Raw genomic sequence first — 14,759 nt, 5'->3', positions numbered from 1 at the left:
AGAGAGAGAGAGAGAGAGAGAGAGAGAGAGAGAGAGAGAGAGAGAGAAAGAGAGAGAGAGAGAGAGAGAGAAGGAAGAGGAGGAGGAGGAGGAGGAGGAAGAAGAAGAAGAAGAAGAAGAAGAAGAAGAAGAAGAAGAAGAAGAAGAAGAAGAAGAAGAAGAAGAAAGGAAAGAAGGAAACAAGGGAAAGAGGGAAGAAGGGAAAAGGGGAAAAAGAGAATGGAGAGGGGAATTGAGGAACAAAGGGAGGAAGAGGAAGAGAGGGAGGAAGGAGGAGAGGGAAAAACCCCCACCAGTTTAACAAAAGTCACCAACATACTAATTGATCCCAACAGAATATGCGGTGTTACATACCCATAATACCCCATTTCTGCAAATAAGAGAGTTATGGTGTTATTTTTATTTAGGGACAAGAATGGTCATTATAATTTCATTGTATTGAGGTTTTTCCCCATTGCCTTCATTTTGCAGATAAGGAACTGAGATCCAGAGGGAGGAAGTAACTTGCCACAGTTACACAGCAGGTTGCTGGGAGACTAGAACTCAAGACTCCTGACTCTCAGTCTGTTGCTGCTTCACCCCCCCACACACACACTATTATTGGAGAAAGCTATGAAAACTTAAGGGAAAACAAGAATTTTTGTTTTTCCATCAGCTCATCCAGGCAATCTAGAATACACTGTTCCCAGTAGCAGCAGGGCTCCCCATTATTCAGCCAGGATGGATGGTATCCTTAACCCTTGAGGTGACCTTGGGTAGTGTGGGAACAGTTTTGGACCAGCTGAGGGAGCCATAAAATATCCAAATTGGAAGGAACATTATAGAAATGTTTAGTCCAACCTATATCTGAATTTGAATCTACAATGTTCCTAAGCAGGGAGGTAATTCAGCCATTACTTCTCAAGGCATGCCATTCCACTTTGGGCCTAGCTCTGTTAGGAAGGTTTTCTTTATAATGATCACCTCCTCCCTCACCTCCGACTCATTCAGCAGTTCTGCTCTTTTGGGGCAAGTAGGACAAGTCAAATCTCACTTTCACAGCACAGCTCCTGGCATATGGTTGGCAGGAAATGGCTTGTAGAGCATATGGCTAGATCAGTCCATAATCAAATAATCAAAGGTCATCTGTAATTCTCAGTGAAGTTAGAGATAATACAGACCCTGAGCAGTGTCATTTGTTAGATAATAAAGGATCATTTTGTGACATGCTTGACTCTGGGAACTGCAAACCTCCTTTTAAGCCTACAAAGAGAATATTACCAGTCAAGGATGTGTGCTGGGGAAAGCCTTCAGTTCAATTTCAATTCAGTTTGGTCCAATAAACATTCACTAAGCACTTACTGGACAGCTAGGTGGTGCAGTGGATAGAGCACCAGATCTGTAGTCAGGAAGAACTGAGTTCAAATCCACCCTCAGACACTCACTATTGTGAGATCCTGGGCAAGTCACTTAACCCTAGTTGCCTCAATTTCCATATTTATAAAATGAGTTGGAGAAGGAAATGGCAAAACTTCTCCAAGAAAACCCCAAATGGGGCCATGAAGACTCAGACATGACTGGACAACAGCAAAAAGGCACTTGCTATATATAGAACACTCTTCTGGCCACTAGATGAAATAAAAATGTTGTTAAGATATAATCCTTGTCTTCATAGAGCTTGCAGTCTAATAAGGAATATGACATATACACAAATGACCACAATACACAATAATATATGCATATAAACATATAAATTAGAGATATGCAAAGTATTACTTTGGGGGAGTCATCATTGCAATGTAAAAGATCGTGAAAAACTTCAGGAAGGAGTTGAGCTGGATTTTAAAGGATGAGTAGGAATTTCATAAGCAAAGAGAGGAGGGAAGGGCACTCCAGGTATAGGGAACAATGCTAAACACTGGGAATACAAACAGAAGCAGAAAAGAAAGATAGTCCCTGACTTTGAGGGGTCTAGATTTTAATGGGGAAAGGCAACACATAAAAAGGGAGTTAAAAGGAGAGGGGGAGGTAAAGGAGAAGTGGATGAAGGTACCATGCAGGGGCATGGTGGCAAAGTCTGGAGTGCTGGTTCCTGTCTTTGGGAGTACACTATCCATGTAACCTGAAGATACAGAGATTCATAGCCAACATTATACATGGACACTGCTTAATAACATTCACATACATCCATATATGTGATAGTTAGAAATACACAATTATTAATTAATTGTTGATATGTTAATTATATATTAAGATATTAATTAATAATTGTAATTAATATGCAATCAATTAAAATACACAATCAATGGCACATAACACAAATTCGCACTGTAGTTTTCTTGTGGGTGTGTGTTCTCTCTTTTTGTCATTTCAACAATTCAACAAAGGGCCTTCCTGCCTTCCCATGCTCCTGCCTTCCTCTCTCTTTTTCCAAACCCAAAGTGATGAAAGGGATAAGAGAGTTATTGTTAGGTCTAGGGATAGGGAAATGTCTGGAGAGTAGCAGAGGAACCATCTGGTTCTTTTTTTGTCCACATAAAAATTGGATTAGGTCATTTAGGGATAAGCTGCATGCTGTTCAGCATTGTGAATCCCCAATTCTTCCTCATTTCCTCCTTCCCACTTCTAAGCATCCCCTACCACCTGGTTTATACAAAGATAATAAAAAACCATGAAACAATCTCTTGAGGGAAATGTACACTTTATTTTTGTGAGCTAGTGAAATTCTTGTCAATTAAGTGCAGGTGGACACTCACTTGGCATATGCCTTTTCCAACAAGGCACTCCAGAATTCATTGTGATCAGCAGAGTGAAGGAAAACCAAACGATCTCGGAAGGTCGGGAGCCGGTCATCAATGATCACATCCAACCACTCGCTGTGCTGCCAGATCTGTTGCCAGAGATATGATGAAGGATGAATGGGTAAGTCATGAATAAGGGGTGTGTATGTTTATTCAAATACATCTACAATTCTACTAATGTCCTTTATTTATGCCTCATCTTGAAAGGTCATGTCACTTGGAAAAGAGACTCTGGCAGGTCCCATCAAGCTGGGAAGGATGTGAGTTTTCATCAATCAATGTACTTCATGTCTGATTTTCAAAAAATCAGCTAGCTAAATTCAGAGGGATTCATCACCAGAAGATGGACAGCAGGTGAAATTTTTAAGCCACAGTAACTCATGAATAACAGCTGAGAGGCAATGTATTAATAGCAGAAAGATTAAAAGGACTGGCATCAGAAGACCTGGGTTCAAATCTCACTTCTGCCTTATTTACCTTATTACCTGTGGGACCTTTCACAAGTCTTTAATCCCTTTGGGCCTTAGTTTCCTTATCTCTAAAGGAGAGAGAGGGAGAAAAGGAGGGAGGGAGAGAGAGACAGAGAGACACACACACAGACAGTGACAGAGAGATAGAGAGACAGAGAAAGAGACAGAGAGACAAGAGAGAGAGAACGAGAACTAGATGACCTCTAAGGTCCCTTCTGGCTCGAAATCTATGGTCACATGATCTAAAGCAGTGGTTGTCCAAGTGCTATCTGGGGGCTCCTAAGGCTTGCCAAGACCTTTTAGGGGGTCTATATGATAATTTTCATAATAATGCTAAGATGTTTTAATTTCTAATATAGTAAACATCCATAGGTATATAATGTACATAAACAAAAGCTCTTTGCATGGTCCTTAATAATTTTAAGAGTATAAAGGGGTCCCGAGACCAAAAAGTCCGAGACCTACTGATCTAAAGCATAGTCCAGTAGAAAGAGAGTGGGATTTGAAATCAGAGGGACTGGGTTTCAATTCTTTCCCTGCCAATTTCTCTGCCCACCTACATGAATATAGGTATGAATATGGATATACAAATATGGATAATAGCTAATATTAATAGTGCTTACTATATACCAGGCATTATGCTAAGCTTTTTATAATTATTATCTCACTTCATCCTCAATGTATCCTGAAGTGGAAGTACGATTACTATCTTTATATTGTCTCCGTCTATAAGATGAGGAAACTGAGGCAGACAGAAGTTAAATGACTTGCCCAGGATCACATAACTAGTAAGTGTCTGAGACTGGATTTGAACTCAGATCTTGTCCTCAGACTCAGTGCTCTGTCTGCTGCACCACCTACCTATCTCTTACTTAAATAAGTCACTTAATGTATTTAAGCCTTAGTTTCCCCTGCTATAAAATGAGGGGTTATACTAGATGACCTCTAAGGTTTCTTCCAGTATTAAATCTATAATTCTTTGCTCCTATGGCCCACTGCAAAATGCCAATGGCCTTTTAGGCCATCAGGGGGCTGTCAGGGAGAGGGGACCTGGATCTAATGCCTTACAAATAGCAGTCAGGTCCCATGTTTAAGAAACCTTCCTCTTTTTGAGCCTTGTTTCTATACACTTAACTCCATCCAATGGTCCTGCCTCTAATCCAGGTATTCCAAATTCAACCAGTCAAATATCACTTGAGGTTGGGGACCAGGTGAAATCAACATCACAGTCTCTGATGCACTAAGTGATTTCCTGTTGCACCTCCTCTAGTCTATTATGGTATCCCCTTTGCTGCCCAGTTTCCCACCCCTCTCCCAGCTGATCAACAGCCTTCTTTCTAACTGTATCCTTAATGCTCATCAGTACCCTCAGCATAGGTGTTGTCAACTGGACCTGAGTTACCCTGTTTTCTCTCTGTCTGTCTTCCTGTCTCTTTGGTTTTTCAATTCACACAAGAAATGCTATAATAATAAAATGTTCCATGGTCAATTTATACCCTGGGGAAAAGGGAGTAGGGAGGGTTAGTGTGCTCACTACTAAGAATGGTAGCACAGGGCCAGATGAGGACAGGGGGTCATGCAATGGTCTTAGAGCTTCTCCCTTTAAAATTCAATCTTCCTCTTTTGCCCATCTGACACTCCTTATTATGTTAGCAAAATTAAAATTCTGAGGCTTCAGAGAGGGGCGAGGGGATAATGGAAGGAGATGGTAAATACAGTGGTGGTGGCAGCTGTCTCTTTATAACTTTGCTGTTGGACATTGACCATTTCTTTGCATCAATTAGTTACTCTGGCTCAAGCTAGAGGGCTATTTGTTTTTTTGTTTTGTTTTGTTTTCATTTCTCCAGAATTCTGTTATGGAATCCTAAACGGTGAGCACGTCAGAGCTCAGTTGAGCACAGCAGCAAGTTGCTTGCCAGAGGATAAATTCAGATTTCTGTTTTTTGTGCAGGGAATCTCACACCTCTTGACAGATGTGTGTGGAACTTCTTGTGATTTCTAAATTCATGGACATTCTTTCCTGCTGTTAGGAGCTTCACACTCAGGGGTAGATAAGATTTGGACAGATGTCTAATGAGCAATCAGGGGCCTATGATCCCTAAAGCAGCAAGCAGTTGGGGATAATGTCCTCCCATTAATTTATTCCAATGACTGGAATTCAGATGGGAGGGACTGAAGTGATTCAGAATGGTCCAAATGACCTAGTTGGCCCTATAGGACCCAAGTACCTGCATCTTCCTATTTTTGTACTAGAATTTACTTAAAAGAAAAGAAAGCAACATTGTACTTAGGATCATAGGTCTAGCACTTAAAGGGACTTTAAAGGCTATTTAGTCCAACCTCTTCATTTTACAATAAGGAAACAAAAGCTCAGGTAAGGTAAATGACTTGCCCAAGGTCACACAGCTAATTAGGAGTCAGAAGTAGGATTCAAACCCAAGTCTTCCTGACTTAAACTCCAGCATTCCATCCACGATGCTATATTGTCTCTCTTGTGAGGTTATGTAGGGGAGGAGTTAGAGCAAGGGTTCTTAACTTGGGGTCTGTGAACTTGTTTTTTAAAATATTTTAATAATTGTTCTTTGATATAGGGGCAGCTAGGTGGCACAGTGGCTAGAATGCCAAACTTAGAATCTGGAAGACTCCTCTTCCTGAGTTCAAATCCAACCTCAGACATTTATTAGTGGTATGACCCTGGGCAGGTCACTTAACCCTGTTTGCCTCAGTTTCCTCAGCTGTAAAATAAGGTGGAAAAGGAAATAGAAAACCACTCCAGTATCTCTGCAAAAAACAACAACAACAACAACGGCAGCAACAACAACAAGTTTATGTGTCTGAAAAACAGATGAACAACAAAAATTGGTGGGGAAGAGGAGAGACTTGAAGAAGCAGAGAAATCTTCTGGCATGCTGGCTTCAGCCTATTCTGTCAGCTTCTGAAGTTGTTGAGTTAAGAAAACACTAGTGTGTTGAGAGAAGATGCTGTTGGCATCTGTCATGACTGCCAGCCTCTAGTATGATTCAGGTAAACACTGGCAGTGGCAGAGGAAACTTGAGGATGGGAGGAGAAGTCTCTGCCAGGAAAAAACTTAGAGAAGGTGGTATATGGAAGAGAGAGGATGAAAATCATCCAGCTCTGTGGACAAGGAAAGAAGGCATTATAAGTTTGGCACAGGTACTGTTTCTGTGTATAGAGAAGGACATAATGCTGGACTTATAATCAGGGGACTTAGGTTCAGATCTTGCCCAGACACTTCAAAGCTATGTATGTCACTTAACCTGCTGTTATCATCTTGGTTTCTCTATGTAAAATGGGGATGATAATATTTATACTATTTACTTTATAGCTTTGTTGTGAAGAGAATGCTTTGCAAAATCTTTGAAGTTTGAGAGAGGCTTCTTATTGTTTGGCAAGGGAGGTTTCTAGTTCTATGACTTGATATGGGGGTGCCAGGAAGACACCTTTAAGCCTTCAAATATCTCTTTTACCTAGGTGCCACAGTACTGGAAATGCTAACATTAGAGATGTATTCCTTTAGAGCAAACATTCCTTTTTGATCAAATTAGCTAATGGTTTGTCTATTTGTCATGTTGTCTCATTATTTTCTTTCATAGAAATTTATTGTTTCTATATTTGCATTTTGATCCAATCATTCCTTTAGGTTTATATTATTTAGTCTCTATTTAGGTTTGAATCTTTTCTTCAAATTCCCCCTTCTTAATTATAATTTTTATTGTCTTGTATTTAGTAAAATATGTTTATATTTCTGTTTTTTGTATTTGTTTGTAAGTTTGTTATGCTTTAGCACATGGTCAAGTTTTATAAATGTGCCATTTAAAACCAGAGAGTATGTTGATTTCTTGTTATTCCCATTTAGTAATTGCCAGAGGCCAATCTTGAAATACCATTTGGGTTACTAACTATTGTTAATAATTTTTAGTAACTTAGTAACTGTTAGTGACTCTTGTTTTTCTCTTTGATAGTTCTGTCTAGGCCTAAAAGGGGCTGTTGAAATCCACAATAACTATTGCTTCACTGTTTATTTATCTATTTATTCACTATCTATTTATCCCTGTAGTTTGGTTAGTTTTTTAAGTTTTCAAGGCTGTGCCATTCAATGCATAAATAGTTAGTATTGATCTTGTTTTATCAACCCTGGTGCTTTAAGCATAACATAGTTTTCCTGTTTATTTCATTTAACATTGTATATTTTTACAATTGCTTTGTTGAAGATCACTATTGCCAGTCTTGCTTTTTTGAATTCACCTAAGGCATAAAAAATGTTACTCTAACTCCTCATTTTAAGTATGTATGAATAATTTATGTTTTAAGTGTGTTTTCTATAAACAACATATTGTTGAATCTATTTTTCTATCCATTTTATGGGTAAATTTATACTATTTATATTCATGGTTATGATTTTTAGGGTTTTTTTCCTTCAATCATATCCTATTACAATGTTTCTTCCCTTTGCCCGCCTCACCTACCACTTTATACAGAAAAATGAGATGAAAGAAGGGAACAAGATTAACATCAGCAATGTGTAAATGTAGCAGTCTATTCCTATTCCTTTGCCTTGTCTTTCTTTATACTACTACCCAGACACAGACAAACATTGCCTTTTCTAAAAGTTCTCATTAAAATATCTCTAGCATGGGAAAACAAATACACTGGTGTCAGGTTAAGACTGAGCTAATAGAGTAAACTTTTTGTTTTTGTTTTTAACAGAGCTGTGATTTCACAGGTGCAAGGTGGGACACTGAGAAATGAGTGATTTGTCCAGATTCATATGGTCAATATGTACAGAGGTAGTTCTTGAGTCTTTCTGACTCCATGACCAGCTCTCTGTCCACCACACCATTTTGCCTCTGTTACCAGTCACTAATACCTCAAGGTGAATTGATTTTTCAAATCATTCAATTTCCAGAAGTGTCTGGGGCAGGATGAGACTTCTAGTGGGTGAGAAGATAAGGAAAGTACACAAAGAATGCAGGTGGGGTGGAAGCAAAAAACATAAACTTTTGGTTTTTCTATATGTTTGAGAAACATCATTGTTTCTACATGGACCCACCAACTAAGGTCTTTGAGTCTCCCTTTGTGCCTCTTATATTTTTCTGTTTTCCTCTGTTTTCCTTTTCTGTTTTCTCTTGTAATAACCTCATGTGACCATTTTTTTCAGTGCAGAGGATCTTTCTGTTTACCAGAAATTATACAGTTACTCAGACATGTCTGTGTGATAGGTATATCCACTGAAAGTCCAGATTCACCACAAAGATAACATAAAAACTGATTTATACTTTGCAAAAAGATCTACTGTAGTTTATCTTCAAATGGCCCTCTAACCTACTAAAAATATGATTCTATTTGCAGAAAACTGGTTGGCATGTATTTTAGGACTATAATTGTTCAATAAAGCAAGGTCCAATTGTGTTATGTCTGGAATTATCAGGCATATTAATAATGCTTTTTTTGGCTACCCAGGTCCCATAAAAAATAAGCTTATAGGCTCTTCTTCCCACTTACCTGAAAATGAAATATCCCAGCATAACAAGGGCCAAAATTTTGGTCTTGGGGCACAACTCTAGCCAAGGTCTTTTCATTAAGTGTAAGAGATGCAATGGCTGCTAAAAGCCAACAGTCTCCTGCAAATTGCAAACCATACATCATTGTTTTCATCACAAACATACAGTAAATTCAACAAGATTACAAGAGGCTACTGGGAAGTTCCAGATGTAACCACATGTTTTGTGATATTTTTTTTAAAGGGGAGACTGCTGACAAAAATCTCTGTGGGTCTTCCATCTGCCTCCTCTTCTCCCCAGATCAGTTTATCATAAAGAGCTGTCATTTTCTTGGCAACTTTGCAGAATGAACACCCCCATTTTCAGAACACATGGCTCCAGCATGTGTTGCCCATAATTCCATCTTTCTCCCAACTAAAGAACACAAGACTTTGTTAGTGAAGGCATGACCATCATGTATAGAATAGTAGCTGCCCCAAGCAGCTTCTACTGGACTCAGGCAGGAATGTAGATGGATGAAAAAATAATGAGAAATCATTTATTAAGCATTTACAATATACCCAGCATTGTGCTAAGCACTAAGGATAAAAATACAAAAGTAAATATAGGCCCTATCTTTATATTCTAGTGGGGGTGACAACACAGAAAAGGGAACTGGGAGCCAGGGAGGGGACTTTGGTCTAGAAAGTTACAGGGATGGTGAATGAACATCAGAGAGTAGATTGACACACCTCGTCCAAGACCAAAAACCAAATAGATTTGATGATTGTTTACCAGGGGTGGGGAACCTGCAGCCTCAAGGTCAAAGGGCCTCATTTGAGGACCTAGAGAGCCACATGCGGCCTTGAGGCCACAGGTTCCCCACTCTGGTTTAGAGTTTCAGAAAAGGGTAGGTGTTGGGTGGAAAGGGTACTTGATCTTCATACAGTAAGGTGCTTGTCAAGGGAGATGACTGACAAATAGGGAGTGAAATAAGGCATTGGTAGCTAGGGTTTTTCTGAAATAGTGGTCTATGAAAGATAATCACCAATGAGGGTGGGAAATAGGGCAGAGAAGCAGATTTTCCAAAGTTGCAAGGAGGTTGGTGAGGAGAAGATTGAAGGAGAATACAGAGTAAAAGTACAGAAATAAGGTTCCTTCCAAGGTTAATGGGGATAGAGTTCCTGGAATGGTAAGAGTGGTGGGCTGGGGCAAGAAGAATTTATACAAGTGGGAATTTTAAGCTCCTCCCCCTACTTGTAGTAGTGCTGTATTGATCTAATGTTTTTGTTGATCTTAAGAGTGGATCAGAATGTGAGGTTGTTTTCTATTATCTGAAATTTTAAAGATTTTGCTATTTTTTCTACACTTGTGGAATGTGGCTAAACATTTAAGACAAACATAGAGGTATTTTCTCAATACCATATCAGATACCCAGATTCAAATACGTTCATTCAATAAATATTCATTTAGGCACCTACTATGTGCATAATCACTGTGGTAGGTTCTGGGAAGCAGGAGAGGATGCAAAATATTTGAATGTGGATATCTGGAAATAGCCAGATAATCAATGGAATGAACTGTTGGCTCAATTTTTCATCTAGATGTTTGTTGTCATAGTGGAATCATTGGCATACCAGTAGTCATCATTGGGGGTAGTAGGGGTGGAGAAGAATTACACTCATTTGACCCAATGTGGATTTCTGAGAAATATACCTTCTACCAGATGTCCATATACCCTTTAGGCTTCAGAGAAAACCACCTTATCCTGGTAGAGAAAGGTTTACAAGCAAAAGATAAACAATGAGAAATGAAACCAGGAAGCCAGCTCTGGTTTATTCCCATTCCTGGTTTCTTGTGACCTTAGATGTCATAGAATGTTTATGACCTTGACTGTCCAGCCTCCAGCTGCTTTACACAGCTTCTGTGCTCAGTCACTGGGGGTTTTCTGGTGTTTTGTTAGCTCTTTGGTTGAATTCATCTGCACCCTGGCTTGAGTGGCAGTTACAGGGAGGTTCAGCACAGAGATTATTAGTGTTCATGTTCACCCTATTTGAGTTAACATTTACAGGTAAGAAACAGCACAGAAGATAGTGTTCATATTTGATGTATTTGGGTTGGGTGGCAGTTACAGGGAGGGATAATGCAGAAACTCCTGTTCTTTCATCTCAAACTTGAGAGGGGTGTGGCTAAAGGTTAGCTGGAGATCATGGTAAGAGAGTAACATCCTATTTTCAGTCTCCAAACTATAAAGGCTTGCTCATTTTTAGCCAAATAAAGAATGTGTTATTTCCTTGAGTTAGGGTGAAGTAGCTCATGCCTACTCAAGCCAAGACTCCTTGGACTGTCAGCTGAGCAGGTGAGTCAGATGCTCAAGACACATCCTACAAGACTCCAGAAAAATGTTGCTTTGTAATTGGACTGGTCCAACCAAATGAGTCAGATGGGCAACATCTCATACTTTGTTTCTAGACAGTGGCACTAAGCATCAAAGGTTAAATACAAGGTTGGTCATTTCAGAAATATGTACCACCCATTGTTATAAGCCAGGAAACTTTTTTTTTAATCTTTAATCTCTGGAAACACTTTTCTACAAGTATACTGTATTAGAAGTCATAAATCCCAGATTTTAATCCTAAGTTTGCCACTAAGAAGCAGTAGAACTTTGAGCAGGTCCCTTTATTTTTCTGAGTCTGTTTCCTCAGCCGTAAAAAGTAGAGGGTTGGAGTAGATGATCTTCAGGGTCCTTTCCAACTCAGAAAGCTGGATGCCTTAGGGACTTCTAAGATATGGAGGAAAGAAATAGGAAGGGACAGGATCTGGCCTCCCACTTAATGTCTAACATCTCATTAATTCAGGAGATCAGTTCAAGTTAATAGGAAGTCTGAATTATAGGATTTGTTAAAATGCAATTTTATACAATTTTGGCATGTAGAAAAGACCGAACTAGGTTAACAAAGTATAATTTAGTAGAAATCCTTCCACTGATGAGTGAGTAGATCTGATATAGCCCAAAACTGAAAGAATCTAGAACTTAAAAATATAATAATGATGTCATTGTTGTGTTGTTTCAATCACGTCTAACTCTGTGTCCCCATTTGGGGCTCTCTTGGCAAAGATACTATAGTGACTTGCCATTTACTTCTCCAGTTCATTTTACAGATGAGGAAACTGAGGCTAACAGGGTTAAGTGAATTTTCCAGGGCCACACAACTAATACTATCTGAGGTCAGATTTGAACTCAGGTCCTCTTCCCTCCAGACCTAGTGTTCTATTCACTGTGTCTCCCAGCTGCACTTCTATAATAATAGCTAGCATTTATATCACACTTGCATTGTACCAGGCACTGTGCCTAAGCACTTTACAAATATCTCAGTTTAATTCTCAATAACAACTTTGGGAGTTAAGTACCATTATTATCCCCATTTTATACATGAAGAAACTGATGCAAACAGAGGTTAAATTATTTGCCTTCTGTTACACGGATAGTAAGGGTATGAGTCAGAACTTGAACTCAGCTTTTTCTTTTTTGACTCCAGGCCCAGGACTCTATCCACTGTGTCATCTAGTTGCCTCTAATATCTTAGAGATGATCTAGTCACCTCTTCCTCCCCACCTACCTCCCATCCCCCATTTCACATGTTAGGAAACTCAGGTTACATGACTTCCCAATGACATACAATTGATACATCTCTCTCTCTCTGTGTACATATGTATCTATATCTATACATACATATATGTATATGCATATTTGCATATATATCCCTCTAAAATCCTTGAAAATTGTTTGTTCTCTAGATTGCACTATTAATTTTCTTAGGAAACCTCATTTTCCATAAATTGTAAAATGTTAAATTTCAGTCCAGTTCTTATTTGAATTCTGAAATAGTCAATGTCATATAGGATCATGAAGTCATACATTTAGAGTTGGAAGGATTTTTGTAGTCACAAAGAAAAGGAGGCCCAGAGAGGTTAGGTATTTTGCCCAAGGACACACAGCAAGCAAGTAGAAGAACTGGAATTTAAACATGGATCCTCTGATTCTGTATCCTGTATTCTTTCCAGTACACAAAGTAATCTTGTATTGCTGTAACTTTGTATAAGCCTCAGTGTTGTCTTTAATTGTAATGAAAGGAAGCAGGGGACAGAGAAAGTAGAGACCATTTATTCTCCTACTTTCAGGTATTTTTCTTTTGCTCTACCAGTGAGTTTTCAAAGTCATCTTTGACATAGCAGCCGGTTCAGGGACTGTTCCAGTCACAAATCAGAAAAGTGAGGAACATAACTAGCTTTGAGTGTGCCAGTGAAGATATACCTGGTATTGGTAGTATATGTGAATTGTGTGGGATGGGGTGGGGTGGTAGTGATTTAAAATGGTGGGGTCAAACTCAACTACAAAGAAGGTTCACATAAGTATAATTTGTGAGCAGCATGATAACTTAGAAAACCACATATTAACATTATCTATGTTATATTGTATTTTTATTTAGTTTGTTGAATATTTCCCAATTATGTGTTGATCTGATTCATTGGGGAATATTGTGGGCTCCATGTTAGGTACTACATTTAACATCTTTGATTTAGAATATACGGAAGCTGATGTAGGGTCAAGTTCACAATGAGTTTGTGGAATAGCCATTTTTTAATGTAAGAAATTGGGTTTTTGTAATTTGGCATTTTCAAAAGCACAGTTTTTTGTCTCATCACAGTGTCCAGTGGAATTTGTGGCTTTATATAAATAACAGAAAATGATTATGAATAAGGCTACTTTAGATCAGATACTTGTATTCCATATTGATCAGGATCAAACCCAATAGGTGCTGAGGAAATGAATGGTTATTCAGTCTTAGACTTAGGAACTAAAACAGACTTTAGACATCATCTGACCTTTTCCTTTGACAGATAAAGAAACTGAGGCCAAGAGGGATGGAGTGATTTTCCTGATCAACCCAGGCTATAAGGAGCAGAGCTGGAATTCAAACCCAGCTCCTTTGGCTTCATGTCATTTGCTGTCCCTGCTACATCATACTGTCTTCTCTTGCTACAGCTTCTGTTACTCAGTGGGCACCCATTTCCATCACTGTTTGCTGAAACACTTTTGAGAATTGCATAACTGTTTAAGCTCAGCTCTTTGGGCTGCCAGCAGAAGAAAATACACTCACCAAGTTCCCCTTGACAAATATCAGTTCTTGTGGCTCCTCCAAGAATGAATTCTGGATTTTTTACTATTTCCTAGAGAAATGAGAGAGTTATTAAAACAAGCCCCAACAAAATCAGTCCCTCCAGGGCTATTCTTTCCCATTGAGTTCAAAGTGGTCAGCATTTAGTGCCTAGCGTTGGGGAGTACCTTTCTTTCTTCCTTTTTTCCCCTCCTTTCTGCCATGCTAACCCCCTTCTCCTATTGCTGAATTCCTCCCAGAAGTCTCTATTTTGAAGATGGTCAGGGCCATTTGGAGGGCATGTTGCATTTCTCTTTCTGGGGGATTCTGACTCTGAACTTTGCCACCACTTTCCCTCAAGTGGATACTTTCTCCATCTGCTCTTTAGTTTTCTTTTATGTGTTGTCTTTCCCCCATTGGAATGCAAGGCTCCTTGAGGGGAGGGATTGTCATTTTTCTTTTTTTTTTCTTTTTGCCTGTATTTGGATCCGCAGTGCTTAGTATAGTGCCTGGCCCATGTTATTCAGTCACTTTAGTTGTGTCCAAATTTTTGTGATTCGTTTGGGGTTCTTGACAGAGACACTGGAGTGGTTTTTCATTTCCTTCTCCAGCTCATTTTACAGATGAGGAAACTTAGGCAAGGAGGGTGAAGTGAATTACCCAGCGTCACACAGCTAGTAAATTTCTGAGATCAGATTTGAACTTAGGTCCTCCTAACTCCAGGTCCAGCATTCTATAACTAGCATTTATATAGCACTTGCACTGTATAGGGAAAGAAAGAGAGAAAGAAAGAAAGAGAGAGAGAAAGAAAGAAAGAAAGAAAGAAAGAAAGAAAGAAAGAAAGAAAGA

At 39.1% G+C, this 14,759-nt stretch overlaps 1 protein-coding gene and 1 long non-coding RNA gene across 2 annotated transcripts in view; one reads left to right on the top strand and one right to left on the bottom strand.

The window, feature by feature from the left end:
* Nucleotides 1–3,777, top strand: part of LOC138143658 (uncharacterized) — a 97,392-nt gene extending 93,615 nt beyond the window's left edge. Inside the window, exons 2-3 of the long non-coding RNA XR_011163772.1 lie at nucleotides 2,724–2,901; nucleotides 2,988–3,777. This is a non-coding gene — a long non-coding RNA (uncharacterized lncRNA). The remainder of the gene's footprint in view (nucleotides 1–2,723; nucleotides 2,902–2,987) is intronic.
* Nucleotides 1–14,759, bottom strand: part of CAPN9 (calpain 9) — a 120,320-nt gene that overhangs the window by 39,978 nt on the left and 65,583 nt on the right. Inside the window, exons 4-6 of the mRNA XM_069064898.1 lie at nucleotides 13,914–13,983; nucleotides 8,774–8,892; nucleotides 2,736–2,869 (exon numbers count right to left, since the gene is read on the bottom strand). Of these exons, the coding sequence (XP_068920999.1) occupies nucleotides 2,736–2,869; nucleotides 8,774–8,892; nucleotides 13,914–13,983 (323 nt within the window). The remainder of the gene's footprint in view (nucleotides 1–2,735; nucleotides 2,870–8,773; nucleotides 8,893–13,913; nucleotides 13,984–14,759) is intronic.

Source organism: Petaurus breviceps, unplaced genomic scaffold (genome assembly GCF_028583685.1).
Source record: "Petaurus breviceps papuanus isolate PSGF00001 unplaced genomic scaffold, PetGlider_PUasm1.0 90650, whole genome shotgun sequence".
Taxonomy (NCBI): Eukaryota; Metazoa; Chordata; class Mammalia; order Diprotodontia; family Petauridae; genus Petaurus; species Petaurus breviceps.
This window is presented reverse-complemented; position numbering and strand designations above follow the sequence as displayed.